General features: G+C 35.6%; 2 protein-coding genes and 1 long non-coding RNA gene across 15 annotated transcripts in view; 2 read left to right on the top strand and 1 right to left on the bottom strand.

Moving 5' to 3' along the window:
• Positions 1-21,555, top strand: part of LOC5570867 (G protein alpha o subunit) — a 312,336-nt gene that overhangs the window by 176,024 nt on the left and 114,757 nt on the right. The gene's annotated exons all lie outside the window — the stretch shown is intronic.
• LOC5570872 (probable cytochrome P450 49a1) overlaps positions 1-21,555 on the bottom strand; it is a 75,989-nt gene that overhangs the window by 24,714 nt on the left and 29,720 nt on the right. The window contains exons 3-4 of the mRNA XM_001659328.3: positions 7,337-7,583; positions 4,174-4,290 (exon numbers count right to left, since the gene is read on the bottom strand). Coding sequence (XP_001659378.1) covers positions 4,174-4,290; positions 7,337-7,583 — 364 coding nt within the window. The remainder of the gene's footprint in view (positions 1-4,173; positions 4,291-7,336; positions 7,584-21,555) is intronic.
• Positions 462-941, top strand: LOC110676373. The gene is made up of 2 exons (XR_002500316.1): positions 462-684; positions 740-941. It is a non-coding gene; the product is annotated as an uncharacterized LOC110676373 (long non-coding RNA).

Raw genomic sequence — 21,555 nt, 5'->3', positions numbered from 1 at the left:
TTAGATATAAAAGTTTCAAAATTGATTGTCTTATACAAAATTTTGCCCCATCGGTGGGGCAAAAGTTCGAATCCAGTGTGAACCAATAGTTCGCTGATCAAAACACACATTGTCGACACTGTTTTGACAAAAATTCTATATATTAGCCATAAACTTATGTCTACAGATAAATTTTCATAAAAAAAACTTGCCCAACTTAGGGTTCTTTGTAATGTACCTATAAAATAGCATTTTTTTGGAAAAGTGAAGTGCAACAAATGGAAATATGAAATTTTGAATTAAATATGTTGATGACTTTTTTCGCATGATCGGGCCAATATCACTGAATTTCACGATAAAACTTGGATTTGGGGCAATTGGTATTTTATTCGCGAGTTTATATATGGGTCGAACTTTTACTTCGTTGATTCGAATTTTCGCCCCACTATGGGCCAAAAATTAGGCTCAAGAATTTATGTAAAAACTAATATACCTCAAAGCAGAGATGCATTTGAACGCGTTCTGTTCATGTTCTGTTCAAAGCTTGTGCTCACGAGAGCTGTGTTCAAGTTCAAACAATGTGCGTTGTTTGATCACAGTACTCTGTTCATCTCGTGGCAACCGTTTCCGTCATTCATTGTTTCCCTCAAACAAATCCAGACATACACAAATAATCGTATACATCGTTGATTGATTTGTGGAAAGGTGATATTCTATGTGATAATTGAATTGCTTATTCCTAAATTATTTTTTGTTCTAGCATCATATACCTATTTGTTAATACTAAAATAACGCCCAAAAATCGACAAAACAAGATGAGCCCAACGATAGCAGTATTCAAGACGATATCTATAATATTGCTCATTCCAGACCCACATTCGAGTGCTCGTGAACACATTCTGTCAAGATATACGAATTTTTAGATAGTTTCAATATGTTTAAATAAAAAATGTGCAATTCAAGGTTACCTTTTTATATCACCCGTTGAAAATCTGATACAATTTTTGAAATATGGTTTGATAATGATTGCACTACAAATGATTAACATCCACTGTTGAAATGTCTTCTGCTTTATAAACGATCTCATACGATCACAATTCAGCTTCTACGAATCTGACCGCGGTCTGGACTGTCTTCCGATTTTACACCACGTTTCATCAAAGGCCGTAAATTCAGTGTATCTGCCTATATTTAAGTGTTTTGGAATGATTTTTCCTTCATAAGTGATATTCATTAGCATTTATCGCAGTTTATAATTGATCTAACTAACGAATGCAACTGTTAGGATGCATTTATAGCCCAGTGAACGAATCCACTTTCTCTATTGGTTTCTTGTACGGCCGGTGGGCTCAGGCTATAAGCTAAATACGGAGCGGAACTCTTAGCTTGCGGTCTTGAATGTGGACCCGTAGAAGCATGAGATATTGTCCTGTGAAGACCAGGGCTATGTTGGATGCTCCGTCCAGATTGTCAATTCGCAAATTACTGCTGTATTAAAATCTACGTAGATTGTATGGTGAAACCTGGTGAAACTATGGACCAATGCACGCGTTCATTCTTTGAAGTTTTAGCGGTGCCGTGTTATTTATGTTACCATGGAAACAAGTGAATTCGGCACCGCTCAAACGTCAAAATAGTGAACTCGTGCATCCGTCCATAGAGTCAAAGTACATAAATTAGAGCATGAAAGATCACGATTCGGTGAGCAATCTAGTTATCATATGCCTGTTCAAAATGCTGAACATGAACACGAGAGCAATCGAAGAAACATTTGCGAACGCTCACAGAACATGAGCGTTCAAAATGCATCTCTGCCTCAAAGCATCCTCATTTACAGACCTAGAATCGCCCTTACATAAAAATAGCATGAGATTTTATTTTTATTTGATTTCATGCAATGATAGTTTGACCAAAAATTAAAATATTTATGTCAAAAATCATCACCCACTGTACTCTACACCCAGCGAAATAAAAAAAAGCGACAAGCTGTTTATTCAATGTTATGTAGAAACTGTTTTGCATATCATATCGATGTCTACTATAGCATCATCGCATATTAGGTTTACATATACTAGAACAATATTGAATTGATTTGTGAGGAACATTCACATATAAGCATAGATTCGTGAAAAAATGGCGTGAAATAAAAAAAACGCCACTTGAGATTTAATAGGATATTTAATTTTGTACTTGGTGCTCATGCTACCAAAAAGAGTTTAATTTGACTAAATAATATGAAAGCCGGAACAACGAGAAATTATGATACAGTAGCATCCTATGTATTAGAATTTCTCGATTGTTGATTACATTCTGTTTAAAGAACACTCTTCATGTTTCTTATTCAGGCTACCAATGCACTGTGATTTATTTTGTCGATTTTATGCGCTCTTTGAACAGCATCAAAACTGTTGTTTTTAGCGGTATAGCTTGTTCGGAAAAGTTTCTTGATATATCGAAACGCATCTTTTGATGCAAACATTTTTGTGATGAATCCACCTAGCAGTGAGATAGAGAAACTAATTTTTCCATTACAAAAAGATCTTTACAAAAGATCGAATCCAGACACCTTCAGCATGGCTTTGCATTATAGCCGCGGACTCTAACCACTCGGTTAACGAAGGCCCCAATGTATGATATCTACAGAGATTAATTAAAAAAATTTGCTACTAGACACATCAATATTTGCCCATAATGTGATAATGCATTACTAAGCCATATTTGTCATGTGCATCAATTTTACAGGACTGTAAAATTCATGCACATAGTCAAGTTCATGCTTTAAAGATCTATGCAATAAATAGTTGTTAATTCGCAAGAGTTCGAATTGGAAGAGTTCAAAAACGCAATCACAATATACCGTAAAACGGGGTAACTTTGATAGTGCGAGACCAACAACATATTAAACGAAATAACGAAGTTTCTGTTAATCAGTCAAGCAAAACGATTGCAAAAGTAAAAAGTTTTACAGTTAAACCTCCATGAGTCGATGTTCCATGACTCGATATCGACTCATGGAACCATACAAAAAACAAAATTTCATGGTTACTATGATGGTCCCCTCAAACAGCTCTCTATAGCATTTCTGTTCCATTACTCGATATTTCCATGAGTCGATTGTCCCTTCAGATATCGACTCATGGAGGTTTGACTGTAGTATGACACTCCATGTCAAAGCTGTTTTCGTTGGAATCAAATGCATTTGAGGATTTATATGCAAATCTTTAAAATTTATAAGGTTAAGCATTTTTGCAACGCTTACAAACAATCTGTTCTACGATCACTATTTGATGAAGTTATAATGAGTTCGTCACTTATCCTTGACAGCCTAGTTATATTAGAACAAGAATTCGGTCTCAAATCTCTTAGCGAAACCCAAATTTCCATATGGACCGATGCACGAGTTCACTAATTTGACGTTTGAGCGGTGCCGAATTCACTCGTTGCCATGGTCACGTAAATAGCACGGCACCGCTCAAACGTCAACTAGTGAACTCGTGCATCGGTCCATAGCGTTAAACGCCTAGAGGTATGCAACGCCCTATAAATGTTCCATAATTCATTCCATTTTTGTTCGATTTATACTCCATTATCAAAGTTATTCCAAAACAGAAAACCCACTTTCGATTATATGAAAAATAATATATCCATTCAGAATAAATCTTTTGGCAATCTGTCAAGTGCAATCGATAGCTAGGATGTCAGTACTTGTTTTAAAAATATTAATTGTAATTCTTTGAAACAGAATGCATAAATATTGAAGTTTGCTTCGAAAAACTATCAAAGTTACCCCGTTTTACGGTACTTGAATTACTTCACACAAAACTAGGCCTTATAAAATGATGTATTCAATCCTAATATACACTACTTATCTCAAGTGTAGCTACCTTTTACTTATTTTGTTTGAACATTTCTTATCACAAAAGTTGGGAACGTCTGTCAGGTACAGTTTGAACAATGGAGAATTTTTTTTTCTGAGAGAGAAGCACCATCCAACGTCAATCATGTCCCGTTCAGATTTTGCTTTGACAACGACATGGCGTTGGACAACAGTGCAACCGACTGACGTTTTGTTTTTTTTTTTTGCTGCTGGCTACATACTGAAGTGTAGTTGAGGAGGTGGTGGAGAACTAAATGTGGGTGCACATGAAAAGAATGGGTGTGTACTGTGCTAATCGGTAGCAAACTGGTTCATACCTGGCCATGAAGTCGGTGGAAATTTCGTCCAGAGGTGCGATGTATTTTTTCGCCGTCGTCGGTTGCAGCATCACTTGCTGGACCTGGGCACGGAAGGCGTCCCACTTTTCACCATGTCTGTTATCGGAGAAAACAAGAAAAGTTTATTTATCAATCAGTACTCATTAGGGTGGTTCGAATTAAAACAAATTAATGTAGATATAGATTAACATAGATATTGTAGTTATTACTGAAACTTATTTGAAACCTGAATCAAAACTCAAAAGAGATCCAAACTTTCTTGTTTATCCGAATGATCGACTGGATGGAACATGTTATTCCTATTATGTATTTCGTGACATACAAACACTATTCCATTTTTATCTATATAAATAATCGTGAGCCATTACGAACGGGGCAACGGATTTCGATGATTCTTTCTCCATTTTGTTCGTCAAGAGCTCCGACGTCTTTTTGTGTATTAAAGGTACAGGCAATCATCGGGAAAGCAGGAAAAACACGAATGAACACGAATGAACACAGTGAGGGAAGTCTCTCTTCGGCACTTACGGCAGCCAGTATTTATAGCTCAGAAATCCCGTAGGTACGAACAATTAAAAGGTATAAGTTATAAGATATAAGTCATAAGGAATATCGCTTGAGATAGGTAGACATGACAGTCCTTTCCCCTTTAGAAACTTTCTAATAACTCTTTAAAAAGCCGCCTTCACATCACAACAACGAACAATCGAAAATATATCCAACAAATTCCACAACTGTAACTTCAAAGTATTTATTTCATACTACAACATTCAATTCATTGGATTCATACTGCTCTGCTCAACATTAAATTTGACAACTTCGTCAACACTAAAGAACAATTTCGTTCATCTCAATATAGCAATCGCTTCACAAAAGAACAACTATGTTCACAATATACGACAATTTCGTCAGCTCTGAAGAACAATTTAGTTCGACTCAAATTGGTAATTTCACCACAATCAAATAAATAAAATTGGCAAACTCGCCACCTCAAAGAAAAACGATAATTGCCAACACACGTTTCCATGATCCTCGTCGCCACTTTTATATCCTGCAAATAAAGAATAAAATAATATGTTAATCAGCCCACAGTGAGGGAAGTCTCTCTTCGGCACTTACGGCAGCCAGTATTTATAGCTCAGATATCCCGTAGGTACGAACAATTAAAAGGTATAAGTTATAAGATATAAGTCATAAGGAATATCGCTTGAGATAGGTAGACATGACATATGGGACGATTCATAGCGGTTTTCAACAGCCTACTTGATGGCAAGGCGAAGTTTGCTGGGACCACTAGTTATTAATAAAAATGGAATGGTGTTTGTATGTCACAAAATGGCTTTAGAACTTGTTGTCAGATTTTGAAAATATTATAAAAAAAAGTTATATCCCTGAAGTGATCCGACATGTTTATGTATATGGAAAGCTAAGGATATTGAACGGAAAAGTCGGAAGGAAGGAACAACGGGAGCGAATGGAATTTATATAAATTTGAATAATAATACCATAAGTACTTATTAGAAGTATTAACATTGGTAAACAAATAAATAAAAACCGAATTGAGTATTACACTATCCAATTTCACTAGAGCTTGTATCATTTGACGGTCGAGTCTTGTAGGTACATGGCACTGGAGACGGCCTTACAGTTGAGGTTGAAATACGCGTTTCTGCCAAATCAAATGTAGTGTAGTACAAAATTCGGGATTCGTTTATTTGTAGATATTTCACTTAACAGCTTGAAAAATTATTAACATTGGTAAACTTTTTTTTAAATTTCATCATAGTAATTTTTATATAATACATCGTTTTTTTTTAAATCACCACCGAAAATGCTATAAGTTTCAGAACAGCACACTTTCATAATAAGGATTGTAAGGAAGACATGAGAGATTGGATTGCCAAACTTTTATTTATCCGTTACCCAGTACCCATTACAGGTCATTGTGCAGACGCCAATAAACAAAAATCAAGTTGAAGGTCGCTGCAATGCTTTACATAACTAGTTGCCGTTTCGAGTTTCGCTTTCGTTGGTCAACAGTAAAAAAAATGCACTTCGAAAGAAACCAGTTTTTTTGTTTTCGTCGGGTTCTTTCGCACGCTACGAACTCGTTGCGCTCGCGGCTAGCAGCATGGGTTGTGTTGCGGTAACCCATTCACTTACGGGGAAAATATTATCATGCCCCAGGAAAATGATAACCATCACTATTTTCTCGAAACAGCAATAAATGAAAAATAAATACAAAATGGCATTTGCGAAGATATTTTTTGTGAAAAAAAAAGAAAATCAACATTTAGGAATTAGACACTACTCAAGAAAATCTGAAAAAGCACTACAATATTTAAAAAGTTCCAAGTGAAAGTAGAAAAATGCACTTAAAATCTCATAAATATCAATAATCTTTGACAGGTTTTATTGTCAATTTGATTGTTTGCGATTATTTTTACCTTTCTATTAAAGTTTCTCAATTTTTTAAGTACTTATTTCAATTTTTCATTGAAAATTTTTGAGCTCTTATTCTTATTTTTGGCGTTACGTTCTCGCTGGGACAGAACCTGCTTCTCAGCTTAGTGTTCTTATGCGCATTTCCACAGTTATTAACTGAGAGCTTTCTTTGCCAAAGTTGCCATTTCGCATTCTTATATCGTGTGGCAGGTACCATGATACTCACTATGCCCAGGGAAGTCAAGGAGATTTCCATTAAGAAAAAATCCTGGAACGACCGGGAATCGAACCCAGCCACCTTTAGCATGGCTTTGCTTTGTAGCCGCTGACTCTAAGCACTCGGCTAAAGAAGGAAAAAAGGCACCTAAAATCTCATTAATTTAATTTTTAATGCTTATTTTTTCTATTAACTTTTCTTGATTTATTAAGTGCTTTGCTTCAATTAAAAATTTTCAAGTTATTTAATGCTTATTATTTTGTTGTACTTGAAACTTTTCAATATTTTGGGTGCTAACTGCCTATCTATATTTTGGGTGCTAACTACCTATCTATAGATTGATTTTTGATTGCTAGTTTCCAATTTATCATTGCTTATTTTTATCGATTCATCGATAGAAAAAAAAATGAAATTGATAAAAAAGTGATATAAGTGTTCCGCTTTTTAAAATGATTGTCAATTCGACTGCCATTCACTTACACTCCAATCAGGCCCATGTTGTCGCCGAAAAAATCTTTCCGCAGCTTGGACTTGTAGTTTCGAAGCGACGGCATCGCTGGGCGGTGTGGCTGGACTTCCTCCTTTTTGAATGTGTCTCGAATCAAATCGGCATCGAACACGAACAGCAGGTCCGGGTGTCCGATGAGGCCGCCGACCTTGGCTATTTTGCCAAAGTGTCGGTGCAGATCACACATCACTTTGTCCAGATCTTCGATACGGTACTGGCCTGGAATGGTTGGGAAAAAATATGTATTAGTGAACAGAAAAATCGTTGGAAAAATTTGCAATTCAATTCAAAATAGTAAATGATTAAGGGAATAACGTTACAGAGTATAATAATACAACAGTGGATTGGGAATATTCTGGTTAAAAATTTGACTCATTTGCTTAATTTTGCTCATTTACTTACATAAAATTTGGTGAAATTTAAATAACTTGAATTAATTTGGCTTCGATGATGTTCTGACTTTTATAGAATTCTATTTGGGAAGCTCAAGTTGATAATCAAGTTCCATAGTCGTAAAGTGCCCTTAAGATTTTATTGAGGATGTTGATAACCAAATGGGAATCATATGAAATATGCTAATGGGAAACTGTTTTCCAGCATAGCCAGATGTAACAAATCAGATCGACATTTGAACGAAGAGTGCTTTAGTCAATGTGCTTTGAAGACATCCGTTGTCACGTAAGTGGTTTTTGGGTGAAAGGGTGATAAAGCATAACGTTAAAATTTGAAACTTTTCAACGGGTCCGTAACGCTTTTTGTATAAAATTTTTTGAAATATTGTAGGAGTCGTAAACACCCCATCGATCCATCGAAACAGCTAAGCGCCGTGATCAATATTTATTTAAAAAAAAAACTATTTTGTCAAATAGTTCTTCTTCTTCTTTATGACGTTACGTCCTGCTTAGACTTTGTCCATAAATTACGTAACGCACGAAGGGAGGAGGGACGGGGTTGGCCTAAGCGTTACGACTCATACAAAATTTTGAAATTTTGAAAGACGAAACGTTATGGGGGAAGGGGAGGGAGTCAAATATTCAACAAACAATTGTAATGCGAGTAGCGTTAGTTCGAATATTATAATCATGTCCAGTTTCGAATAAGCCTTGTTAAAACATAATTGGAGAATACCAGCCACTCCCAGTCTGATTCATCATGCATACTAATATGAGAATATACCATCGAATCAACACCCAACAACATGGACCGCTTTGGCGCCGGCTTTGCCGCTAACTCGTGTAGTGAATGGAAAACAAAAGCTGAGTGTTTACGTGAAGCTCGACGCTAATTAATGGTTTGCTACACACCACGTAAACGCACGAGCATATGTTAACTGCAGCATTTTACTGGCAAAACGATGAGCCTCTTGTGGTTAGTCAGTCCAGATGGTAGCTGTTTTCTTACTTACATGCGAAAGGGGCTAAACCGCGAGCAGTTCTCATTTATTAAGCATGCAAAACACGCGAGCTGTTGATTATCATCAGTAGTGGCTCGTATCGACCGAATGCATGCCTAAAATCAAGATTCGGTACCCGATGCTTATGTGTTGTGCATTTTTTTTCACTACAAAGACGCACCGTCATCGAGATCCACGTGGGTGGTTTGCTAGAATTTAGGTTCTTCACACTAGCGTTGGGCGATATTGAATCGATGTTCCGAAAATCGATGTTTTGATTCCAATTAACTGATTTTATTAAAAGAGGGTAAAAATGAATGCAAATACATTTGGTCACATTTCAAGTTTCATAGATTTCAATTAGATTTCGATTCGAATCGATTCAAGAACATCGATGCAAAGGATTCGATTAAATTGACAGTTTAAATTTGAATCGATTCAGTAACATCGATGTTATGGAAAAATTTGCCCAACGCTACTTCACACCAGATAAATTGATTGCTAATTTGAATGGTTGGGTTTTAGACATGACGGCATCAACAAGTGCTGATAATTCCAACCCTTATATTATGTACCTTATGGGGTGTAAACAGTCCCTTGACGAGAAATCCACACCTATAACACTTACGCCACTATTTACACGGCATTTTGGATTTGTGTTTTCTGTTCCAAATTCGAGGTTGCCGGATATGTACCTTGTGACAAACCATTATATTTATGAATACGTCCTAAAGGCAATTGTCAACCGAATGTGTACCCGAGCAGGAACAAATAAGCCTCATTAAGGTTTTCGAAAGCTTTTGAGGACTGCTTCAGGTATTACACTACTATTGAGAACTTTCAATTCTTGAAAATTTATAATGTACTGCGTTACCTGATCGAATGATCAGTTTGGTGTTTGTAGAATTTTCATGAACTATTATTTGAGGTAGTTCAACTCTTATGCAGGGATCTTTCATATCTCATACAAGTAGTAAGTATTGAAAATTATCTGGTTGCTAAGATATTCGCTTGGATTGTACGACATTTCCCAGAAACCCATTCCCCAGAATGGGACATTCCCCAGAAAAAAATAAATCAAAGATTCTAGGACTGCCAAAATTTCGGTAAATGGACACCGATAGTATAGGGGAAGAGCACCAATTTTTGACCTAGCATTAGTTTTCAACCCATCCAGACGATTACTACTTTGTATAAAAATCCGAAAATTTGTACAATTTTTGTAGGTCGATAATTAGAGCTTTTCCCCTACAACATAATTTAACTGGAATTAATATAAGACCATAATAATGTTTCTATTAGGATAGTACATTCCTATATGGAAATCTCACGTTTGTTACACCCCAAATTGATTTATTTGGATCCCCAGAAGCTACTCTGAATATTAGAGTGGAATCCGTCAACTCAAACTCGTTTAACCCCTCCTTAGAGTTGATGAATTCCGATAATTTTTTTCTGTAGTTTCTTAGACCTCCAAAAGCTAAACCAATTTGGTCAATGTAACTGTGTGTAACTTTTTGTAGTCTGATCAACCACCCTAGTGTACAGCGGCTTTGATATTTTGTAGCCTTTACGTTTTGTTGCAAATCTTTTTAATAAGTGTTATAAAAGAAGAGCGGACTTCTGTTATGTAGTTCGGTTTCATTATTCTTAATGAGACGAAGATAATAAACCTAGGAAGAACAGTCAATGTTCAAAAGAACGGAGAATATTCTATGAAAGCATAAAAAAACTGCATCAATTTGTTTTGACAAGATAAAACATATAACACTAGTACAGATCACTCTTTTGAAAATACAATCAGATAGAACAGCATTTTTTTTAAAAGAAGAGTGGAGAATCTATGAAAACAACAAAATACTTAATAAAACGTGGTACCGTGCTGCATCAATACCCAGACGCTTAAGCAGGGACCTATGTTCAAATTCTATTTTAAATAGATCATCTCTAGAATTTAACAATGTTCTGTGTTGCAACATATAGATTCATATCTTATCTAAGTAACAATAAGGAGTTTTTGATAGAAAATTAAGATTTTATCATTTGAATAGTGAAATCAATAATTCTTGTCTTGTCGTTAAATCCGGACACCTAGAACAACCCTTGTCCTGAAATCCGGACACTTGTGAATCATAATCCGGACAGCTGTATAACTTCATGAAATATTTTCGTAATATACGTAATAAGCGTACCTTTATCCAATTAAACACCACCTTGTTATGTTATTGATGTACTCATTTACTCTACGTTGCCCAAAAGTATATGAAATATAATTAAATTTGTGTTTTTATTACCTCAATTGAAGTCATAGAATTCCTGTGGACGCTTGTATTTAGAACTGCGGTTTCACATAAATAATACAGGTTTTAAGAGGAAAACGGAGTAAGGGGTCACATAACACTTTAACTAGATCTTCTGCAAGTTTTCTCTTCAAGATACTATCAAAATTTTCATTCACATATGCCAATTTCAGCAATATAATATCTCGTCCGGATTTCGAGCCACTCGTCTTCGAACCCGGACAGTCAATTTAAACACTTAAATAATAGCATTTAACCCAAATTTATAAAGTTTCATGCCACTGTATTGTTAATTAACAATTCCGTTTGCACTAATGTTGAAAACACCTTTGAAAAACTTGAAATCAATCACAATATTATCATCCCGAACTGGATGGAGCTTCCATCGACGCGTAACCGAGAAGAACTTGCACTGCGAAGAAATAGTATCTGACTGGAGCAAATTTTTTGTTTTTGTTCTTATCTATTATTTGGCAATGGTTACTAGATCACAAGTTTTAGTGAAATGATAAACAATGTTAAAGGTAAAATTGATGCATAAAATTAAACATATTAACATATATTTTTTCCTTTATTTAATCAATGTTATCAGAGTGTCCGGATATTGATACCGTCCGGATTTTGATTCACCACGGTAAACGTGGTAAGCATTTTCCATCTGAGATTTTGGTTAGTGCGTCAGAGTACATTAGGGACTATCGACGTGGCATTATACTTTTTCGCCCTAGTATTTTTTTGTCCATTCAAACATCTTAAAATTTGTATGGGCCATGGCCTCGGCTTAGAGTTTCCAAATTTCCCGGGATTCGACTTCCCGGGAAACGGGAAATAAAATATTCATTTCCCGGAAATTTCCGGGATTCCGGGAAATCCTAAGAATCGTGAAAATGAAGCAAATTTCATGCATTTCTTTATAAATTTTTCGTTTTTCATGCATATTATATTTTAAACCCGTAAATCACTGAAAAAAGAGTAAGAATAATAAAATTACTCTTTTTTCAAGTAATTTATTTGTTTCTTCAAAAAATCTTTTGGTTTAAAGAAACACGGGACACCGTGTTATTTTGCCTATCTTTTGTCTCACTCTAACAATTATCATCGAAACTTTGCAGAAGCAAATCTCGGGTTTTAGTGAACCGATGAAGCTGAAAATTAAATGGGTTGTGCACTACATATAAAATATCAAATGATAATTTTTTCACATCAATATATAGAATGGTACTTGAGATTTGCTTCCTCAAATGGATTAGGTGATTATAATAACGTGACGCGCGGCCTTAATTTTGAACGAGAGGCTAACAAAAAAGTTTATAATATTAATCAAAATTCAATGCAATAATTAATTACAATTAATAGTAAAGCTCATTCTTAAAAAATCATCTAACATTAAAATTTTATCAAGCATAAACATATGAACCAACTGGAGTCTCACATTGATAATATGACTATTACAGTGAACAAAATCCATAATCCAAATTATTTCAGTTGAGGTTGATATACTCGTTCCTGTCTAAGGGCCCAAACTCAAGTGAAATTAAATGGTTTAGTACGTTTATAAGAAGTAAATTGTATGTTTTTGTTTGAATATACATGGTCAATTCTTAAATGGAATAGAATTTCTCGGGAACTATGGTATCCCCGGGAAATACGGGAATCCCGGGAAACAGGAATCCCGGGAAATATCATTTCACGAGAAATCTTCCCGGGATTGGATACTTTACCTCGGCTAGACTTCCCTGCCTCCCTCCATAGATGATTAAATGGTTTATGGACGGCCGCTTAGATGATTTGTCTCGTTCCATAAATGCCATATAAGGCTTCCACAATAAATTCTACTTGTTCTTCAAAGACATATATAAAATACAAATGCGATTCTCAAACATTTCAATAAGATGAACAGTCTACATAAGATATTAGCAGGCTCATTCACCCTAGCCTCGAATCAACCACAAGTACTTCTGTTTCCCAAGCTAATATGATTCTAAGAGTAATAAAATAATATAATGTAAAATATAAGATGATTCGGATGTGTTATGCACTTTGGCACCCGAACCTTCCAAATAAACAAGAAAAGTAAAACTGTATCGGAAATAAGTTGGAAACATATTCAATAGTCCTAAATTGGTAAATGTCTTATAATTGGTAAAACCTTGGCAGGAAAATATGCCCACTGCAAACATTTGTAAAATATATCAACCAAGAACAATAAGCTAGTTCATGGGAGTTTTTTATAAGGAAGTAAAAAATCCTTAATCGCAATGCTTTGTTTTCATATTTTTTATTTCTTTAAATATTAGATCTCACTTCTTCCAAATCAGTCCCAGAAAATCCCAAAATCAGTCTCAAAAACGTCCTTTTTATTGATTTAGCTGAGAAACTAGGTATTCAATTGGATTTGTGAGATATAAAAATTGAGTAATGTTAATTTTAAAATGTCTATTCATCTATTAATAAACACGGTTTTTATTGTTTTTAGCAGATCCTGCTTTATAAGTTTCATTGCAGGATTGCGAGTACGAGGAAATCGCGCTTTCCTTATGTTTTTAAGACTGACAAATGTATAAGATTATCGGAGTCAACATTCACTGCACATTTCGATATTGCAGTGCATCTTACTTCAACAATAGAAATTGTTCAAGTTTCGAGATGAGTTTTCGTATGACAATTTGTTGATGCTTAGTTATGTGTTCTCTTTCCTCAAACAGCCATAGTATTTAAAAACTTTTGGTCAAATCAAATTAAAAAAAAAATCAAGAATTGTACAAAGTTATTTGAAAATTTTCTAGTGAGTTATGCTTACATATTATTGAACATGTTTCTTGACATATCTGTTCATAAAAGCATAACTGCCCCGCAAGAAAACATAAGCGTTGAGAAAACAGCGCTTAAAATTTTCTCATACAAATTTTCATAATTTTCTAGAACAATACTCGTTTACCATCACCACACAGATAACTTCTATTGACTACACACTCCGAAAAAAATCATGTGATTTTACATCTTTTGGATGCACATAAAAGAAGCGAACCAAATGACGTGAATTTGCGTCACATTTTAAATACGAAGGCGTCTGATTCGGGAAATGTCAGTCATAGCGGCATTGTTTTCATGACCTTCATCATGTCAAATTACAACTTTCGTTCAATACATCTTTCAGAACACATTTCTACGTCATTTCATCATTTACATCATGAATCATTCAGTCGTAATGTGAATTACGTCCGCAGTAATTTTCATTATTTTTAAGAGTGTAGGTAAAACTACAATTTTCGTTTTTCAGTTGCTATTTGGGTTGATTTGGCTTATATGAAGACTATTATGCTTTTATTTTTTTATATGAGACTGCACTAATTTCATTTTTTCACATCTTTTTCAAACAAAGTGTGTTAATTTTTATAAGTATGCGTAGTAAAGGTATACGATGAAAAATGTGGTGGTTTGAAAATCCATATGAGACTGTTCTGCGTTTACCGGCACTCTCAGCCTGGGTCTAGGTCTGGGTAATTCCGCATAATGGCATATGTAATGAGTTCATTTGTCATAATACGCCATTTGACATAAAGGACATTTGGCATAAAGAACATTTGTCATAAAGGGCATTTAGCATAACTATTTGCCATAATGGTTATTTGTCATAATAATGTTTCATCAAGAACAGGCTTTTTTTGAAGGAAGGGATATAATTCTGTTCATGCTAAATGCCATTATACCAAATGATCGTTATGCCAAATGATCATATTCCAAACAACCATTTGGGCATTTTTTAAATTATCGGACAGGTTTGGGCCGGAGGTTTTCCGATTGTATGACATTTTTACCAGAGGGAGGCCTTTTGGATAAATGACTAAAAGTAAAATTCAAAAATTATAGTTTCCTATTTCCCCGGAAACTTATAGATGAATTTTCATAATTCATGCCTATGCAATTGTACAAATTCTTTCCGCATATAACTGAGATATTTGCAAAACCGTGATATTTGACGAATGAATAAGTCAAAGATATTGTTTTTTTTTATTTAATATGCATATTTTTTTTTTTTTTTTCGAGGCACTCTGTGCTCGTGGCCACTACTGTGCCGGAATCAGTTGATTTGTAGCTTCTTTACCGATACGATCTATTTTCAACTTATCTATATTTACATCTACTTTCACTTTCTCCTACTCTTTTACTCTCACACCGAGCAGGTAGGAGAGAGCTCTGTTGTTAGTAAGGCTAGCTGCCTGCGAAGAGGGTCACTTTGTTTCAGTCACCATCTGATACTGACGGAGGATGGATGTGCTCCCCACAGCACGGTCCTCCGTGAGGCGTCTTCTGGTGGCTGGACGGTTTTTTTTGTGGAGGGGCTGGAAATCGAACCCATGACCTTCCGCTTATGAAGCGAAAGCGTAACCTCAAGGCTACATACCCCCCATATTTAATATTTATCTCAATATTAATCCTTCATAAATGCTCCTAAGTTTCTGCTATTGTAACAATGATTCCTACAGGCACTTCTTCTAATAAATTATGTTATAATGGACTTTGATGATTTTTCGACAAATTTCACTAAATAATACTACTGATCCTTCCTTAAAATCTCTTTTAAATCGAAAATGTTTTGTCCAGATTTTGTTTTAATATTCCAAAAATTTTCACGAAAAATGATCAAAATTTTTCCCTCGGGTGACTTCCAGTAATTCATCAAGATATTTCTTGAAAATCATGCTTTTGGTTTAAAAAAAATCACTCCAATTAAGTTAGTAAGTAATTATCTTCTTCTTCTTTTTGCTGGCCTTGCGTCTCAACTGGGACAGAACCTGCTTCTCAACTTGTTCTTATGTGCACTTCCACAGTTATTAACTGAGAGCTTTCTTTGCCGCTTGTCCCTTTTTGCATGTGTATATCGTGTGGCAGGTACGAAGATAATCTATGCCCTGGAAAGTCGAGAAAATTTCCAACCCGAAAAAATCCTCGACCGGTGGGTGGCCCTCAGCTTGTTCTTGCTGAATAGCTACGCGTTTACCGCTACGGCTATCTGGGCCCCTCTAAGTAATTATCTGGCGTTGTTTATATAGGACATCTCTACAATTAATTGAGTTTTTTTCCATAAGAATTTGCAGATTTCAGATATATTTCCAAAACTTCACCCAGATGTTTTTAAAGAATCCTTCTACAAATCATAAAGGGATTATTCTAGGATTTTTTGATTCAATCAAGAATTGTTCCTTTGCTAATAGTTTTAGGATTTCTTATACGAACTATTTTAGATATTTCAAATATTCTGCATGAGATTTCTCTGAGTATTTCTTTCTGGTATTCATTTCAGAAGTTCGCGAAAATTCTTCAGATAAATGGCAATCTTTTTGGATTCATCATTGAGTTTTTCCAGACAGTCCACTAGATTTTTCTATGTTTTTAAAAGAAGCATCACAAAGAGTTTCTCAAGAAAATCAACCAAGAATTTTAGGAATATCGACAGAGTTCCAATCATAATTATACTTTTCGGCAAGTTTTTTTTTTTTTTCAAAATTTGTCATAAAACTTCAGAAGAATTTGACTAAAAAGTCCACTGATATACCTCTAAAGATTGTTTTTCTGTGATTCGCGCAACTAAAATTTCTGGACTTTGTCCAGCGATTTCACCAGATTTTTTTGTAGGAGTTGTTCGAAAAAAATTGTATGAGTCATCCAAGACTTACTGAATGTTTTTGACAAAATTTTTTGTGGGCTTCGTGGCCGTGCGGTTAGCGGCGTCAGTCGTTCAGGCGTATTGTACCACGAGGTGTGGGTTCGATTCCCGCTCCAGTCGGTGGAAACTTTTCGTCAAACGGAAAATTCATCACTGGGGTACTGGGTGTTACGTGTTGTCCGTTGCCTAATGTTAGTGATCGTTCAGTCTGTGCAGCCTATGGCTGAAGACGGTGTAAATTGTCTTATATCAAAATATTGAGGGTACATGAGAGTTCGTTAAAAATAGGCATATTTATTTTTTTAAGTCCAGCTTTTTCTGCGCAGGGCCACTTCACTAGTAGCTTGACAATAATCTACTTTACCCTATTGTGTAACAAATTTTTACGTAGCGATACATACTTCTGTTTTGAGAGCCTCCAAATTTCCGCACCGGGCAGCGAAAACTCTAGATACACCACTGTATGGTAGGATTCTATAAAAGCCACCAGAAAATTTGGTTTGCGTACCGAAACAGGATTACTGACAATCGCGAAATATCATTCACTCGATTATTTCTAGGAATGAGCCGCTCCTGCTTTTCATCATCGTCGAAATTAATTTGCAACGATTTGACTGATTGAGTGAAATCTAGTCATTTGTTCGATCGCAGAATGATTCTCCTTTATTGCAATATCCGATAGTCGAGAGCAAATGAATCTTCAAATGCAATAAATGTACCTACAACGAGTTAGCCAAGCATAGTCTAGAGAATTAAAAAACGATTTCCATTCAAGAAGTAGAATTCAAATAAAAGTTGAAAATTTGTACTAAATAACAGTAAATTTCAACAAAAAAGCTGATAAGTTGGTAAACTTTACATTTTACAGTCGAGAACCGTAATAGTAGTTTACGGAACAAGTTGCAGAATGATGATTTTTTTCAGCACGAGTCGTAAGTTTATCCAACGAGGCTTACAGAGTGGAATAATCACGACGAGTGCTGTAAAAATCGAGTTCTGCAACGAGTTACTTGCAACGGGGTGACTTGCAACGGCGGGTGACTTGCAACACATTGTAATTTACAACCAAATTTCACTATAAAACACAAAATTCAAAAGATTATTTTTTATTAATCGGTACTACAACACGTGTCAATTATAATTCAAGTAGTGGCTACAATTAAAGCAGCTATTAGGAATATTTTTACAAATTAAACATAATTCTTTTAAATGTCTTCAAAACTGATACCACGATTTCGAACCTCTAATCGTGGCCTAGAAACATGATACAGATTTAATCTACAAAATTAATACTCTGCATGTTGTCTCTACAACTAATAAGTGATAATACGACGAATTTTATTTTACGAAATTTTAGCAACAACTTTTCAATATAAATACTTTTTATAAAGATGTCCCTATGCGGGGTGACTTGCAACACTTAATTTTCATAGAATTTAGAGTTTTATAAAAGTGGAAAATTTTTGTATTAGGTCTACTTTACAATAAAATGAGTCACAATTCATCAATCATCTTCAAACACTTGTTAAATGTATTGGTAAGTAAAGATATTTGACCTTGATGATTTAACGCCTCATTTTCCCATACAAAAGTGTCTCAATCATTTTCTTAAAAATAGGTATTCAAAATGCTCTTGTACTGGTTCGAATGCTTTAAATACATGAATAATTATTCTTAACAAGTGCTACTAATGAAAAATATCAACATTTCGATGGCAAAAACTAAATTAGCACAGAGTGTTGCAAGTCACCCCGCATAAGGAAATTTGAAAAATTTCACCTTTTTTATGATTTTTGGTGTGATAAAATAATTCGATTCAATCTTCTGTCACTTTATTCTGTAAGCGGGTCGACTATTTAAAGTTCATAAAGGAATTCAGAGTTTATGATGACGTTTAGATCATGGTTTTGGTTGATTGAATTTGAAAAGTGTTGCAAGTCACCCCGTTTGACGGTACAACATTTTATGCAATTTCGTAGGAGACCACTTGAGGGTATCAGAAGTTATATCGAAATGCATTCACCATTATTTTACAATTTCAGAAACATTGGTGTTATGATTCAATACGCAACTCAAAGCAGTTGCGTTATGAATCATTACAGCACTGGTTTCAGTTGCGTAATGAATATTCGAGTACTGCATACTTCAGTGCATGAAAGTAGGCCATTTCATGACAGATTGGCGTGATGAAAAACGGCTTATTACGATGAGAAATTGCAAAATGGTTATTTATGCAACAAGTTGCATAATGATGATTTTTTCAGCACGACTTGCATATTTATCAAACGAGGCTCGCCGAGTTGGATAAATACAACGAGTGCTGAAAAAATCTCACATCAAGCCAGACGTAGAATAAACTCAAGAATCAGCCATTGTGCTTATTCTGTGCGGCATGTGAGGCAAGACGAGTCAGTAAGGTGTCGACTCGCTTCCCTTTGATTAACATTAGTCGCCTCACGTCACCCGAGGTGAGAACGACTCGCCTCGACTCACACGCCGCGCAGAATAAGCATGGCATGAAGAGACTGGGACTCTGGGTTATTCGGTTGACGCCTTGCAAAACAGTACTGAAAAGTGCTACTTTTCAGCACCGAATATAGTGCTGAAAAGTAGCACTTTTCACCACTGTTTCTTTTGGTAGGAAAAGTTGAAACAATATGGCACCTATATAAATGCATATTTGAGGGGCCCAGAAATGCGCAGCTATTCAGCAAGACCAAGCTGAGGGTCGTGGGTGCGATTTCCACCGGTCGAACATCCCTTCCTTAAGAAAGTTGAGAAGCAGGCACTGTCCCAGTTGGGATGTAATAGCAGAAAGAATAAGAATAAGTTCATATTTCTTCCGAGTTTCAGACGGTTTTGTAGAAGAAACCCTAATACCAATGTTATCATACGTCATTCAACGGAAGCCATAACTCTTACTGTCCTGTCCCACATCAAACTACCTTCTTCTGCCCGATAACGTGTGTAGATAGATCGATTGGGCCTAATCATAAATCGGTTTGATGGAGGAAAAATTCCCCTCTCGTCGCTTTTGTTCTTCATAACGTGCGACGATGACGTTAATTATTGGGTAATTTATTCATGAATTCAATTGCTCTACTTGTCTGTAATGTTGGCGCCCGCCGCCATAGACAATCCTTTTGCCGTCAATGGCGTATGGCGTATGGAAGACGGCGAGGAACTTTCAACCGATCCACGTTCCAAAGCTTAAAGAACGCCCATAGCAAAAGAAAATAACCATCGTATTTATGGTTTAACGCAAATGAGTCACTACGGCAAGGTGAGTCGTAATGACGAAAGGGATAAACATTACATGGCAATCCGATAATGTTTCAAGGTTTACAAATATTTGATAGTATAGATATCGATTTGTGATATGAATTGAAAATCGAGAATTGGTGTGAAACTCTCGGATATCTAAAAACATGTACACAGTACCAATCATTTGCTAGTTGATTGTACTCATCCGAGTTCATGAAGACCCAAAATGTTATAAGAAATCATACATATGTATGGATCAGTGAAAAAAAAACACCCAGACTATCATGAGTTTTTATCAGATATAGTCATTTGTAGATTCTAATTCAAGAGTGGTTTGGAAGATCTGTGTGATCTAGAATCGTACCTAAATATTTCCAGCAGTGTGCAATGTTCTCCTTCCGCCCTGGACTATAAGAGGCCTCTATTTTACAGTGAATTCTTTTTAATAGCGCTCACTAATTCATCACATGTCAAACCCAATCACCCAACTTGGTCGTTTCCACGAAGATGTCGCCATGGTCTCTGAAATCGAAACCGAAAGTGCATCTTTCATTGTTTGACCAATAAAAGTCAGAGACTGGAAGATTTCCATGCTCACTGTCCTCGAAAAAAGAATCCCATACACTGTAAGAAAAATTTTTTTTTTAAAAATAGTAGTATTATGAAAAATATACCCATAAGATTTATGCTTTAGTGAGCAATCATAGGCTTCAAAATTTTGGCAGGGTCTCACATTTTCCCATTCTAGAAACTAAACCATGTCTAGTAATGTAAAGTCAAACAAATGCAATATTATACCAATTTTGCTCGTGTATAATCGCTATTTCTCACAGTGTACGAAAAGCTTGAGTCAGTCTGAGCTGCTAATTTCAGTGACACGACGCTGCCGGCGAGATGAGCGGCTTTGTCGGAGATGTGAATGGATTTGTTTGTAAAGCCGATAAAAATGTGAATATGCAAGACCTTTTATATGTGCACCCATTTGGCGTTATATAACATTTGTCAAAAATACTTTCCACAACGACCTTGAGCGGAGATTGGCTGTCTCTAGTTTCTAGCACATTTCGGTTAAAGTTTTTTAACCTGCTATTGGCCCACTTTAGATGGTTGCTGCTATGGGGTAGTATTTGCTGCTTGTTTTGGGCGATCCAAATGTTAGCTTTTCTCGTTCCCTCATCATGTTTATTTCGACGTTGAACGTGGTGAGCCACAAACTATAGTGCGAAATGGTGAGGCATGATTGGACGCATGTTAATAGGGGTTCAAGTTGCTTCCCATTAACGTAAATTTTGTTTTGTATATTTTCCTTCTCAAGGCCATCATCGAACGACCTGAGATGTGGGACGTGTTTCTGATGGTTTTATTACAAATTTCAAAATCACAACAACATGATGTTGCCTTTCTCATAGAAATTTCTGTAGATCAAGGCTATATTAGTATTAATTTCTATGGTGTGCAGTCAAAAAGTTGCCAGGATAAAACAGAAGTTTTATTTAGAAATCTCCAACTTTGTATCGAACCATTCACTGTGGGGTATTTTTTTTTTAGGATAATGAAATTCATTAG

This window comes from Aedes aegypti, chromosome 2, assembly GCF_002204515.2.
Source record: "Aedes aegypti strain LVP_AGWG chromosome 2, AaegL5.0 Primary Assembly, whole genome shotgun sequence".
In the NCBI taxonomy this organism is placed as follows: domain Eukaryota; kingdom Metazoa; phylum Arthropoda; class Insecta; order Diptera; family Culicidae; genus Aedes; species Aedes aegypti.
Note: the sequence above shows the minus strand (reverse complement) of the source record. Positions and strands in the feature narration are given on the sequence as shown.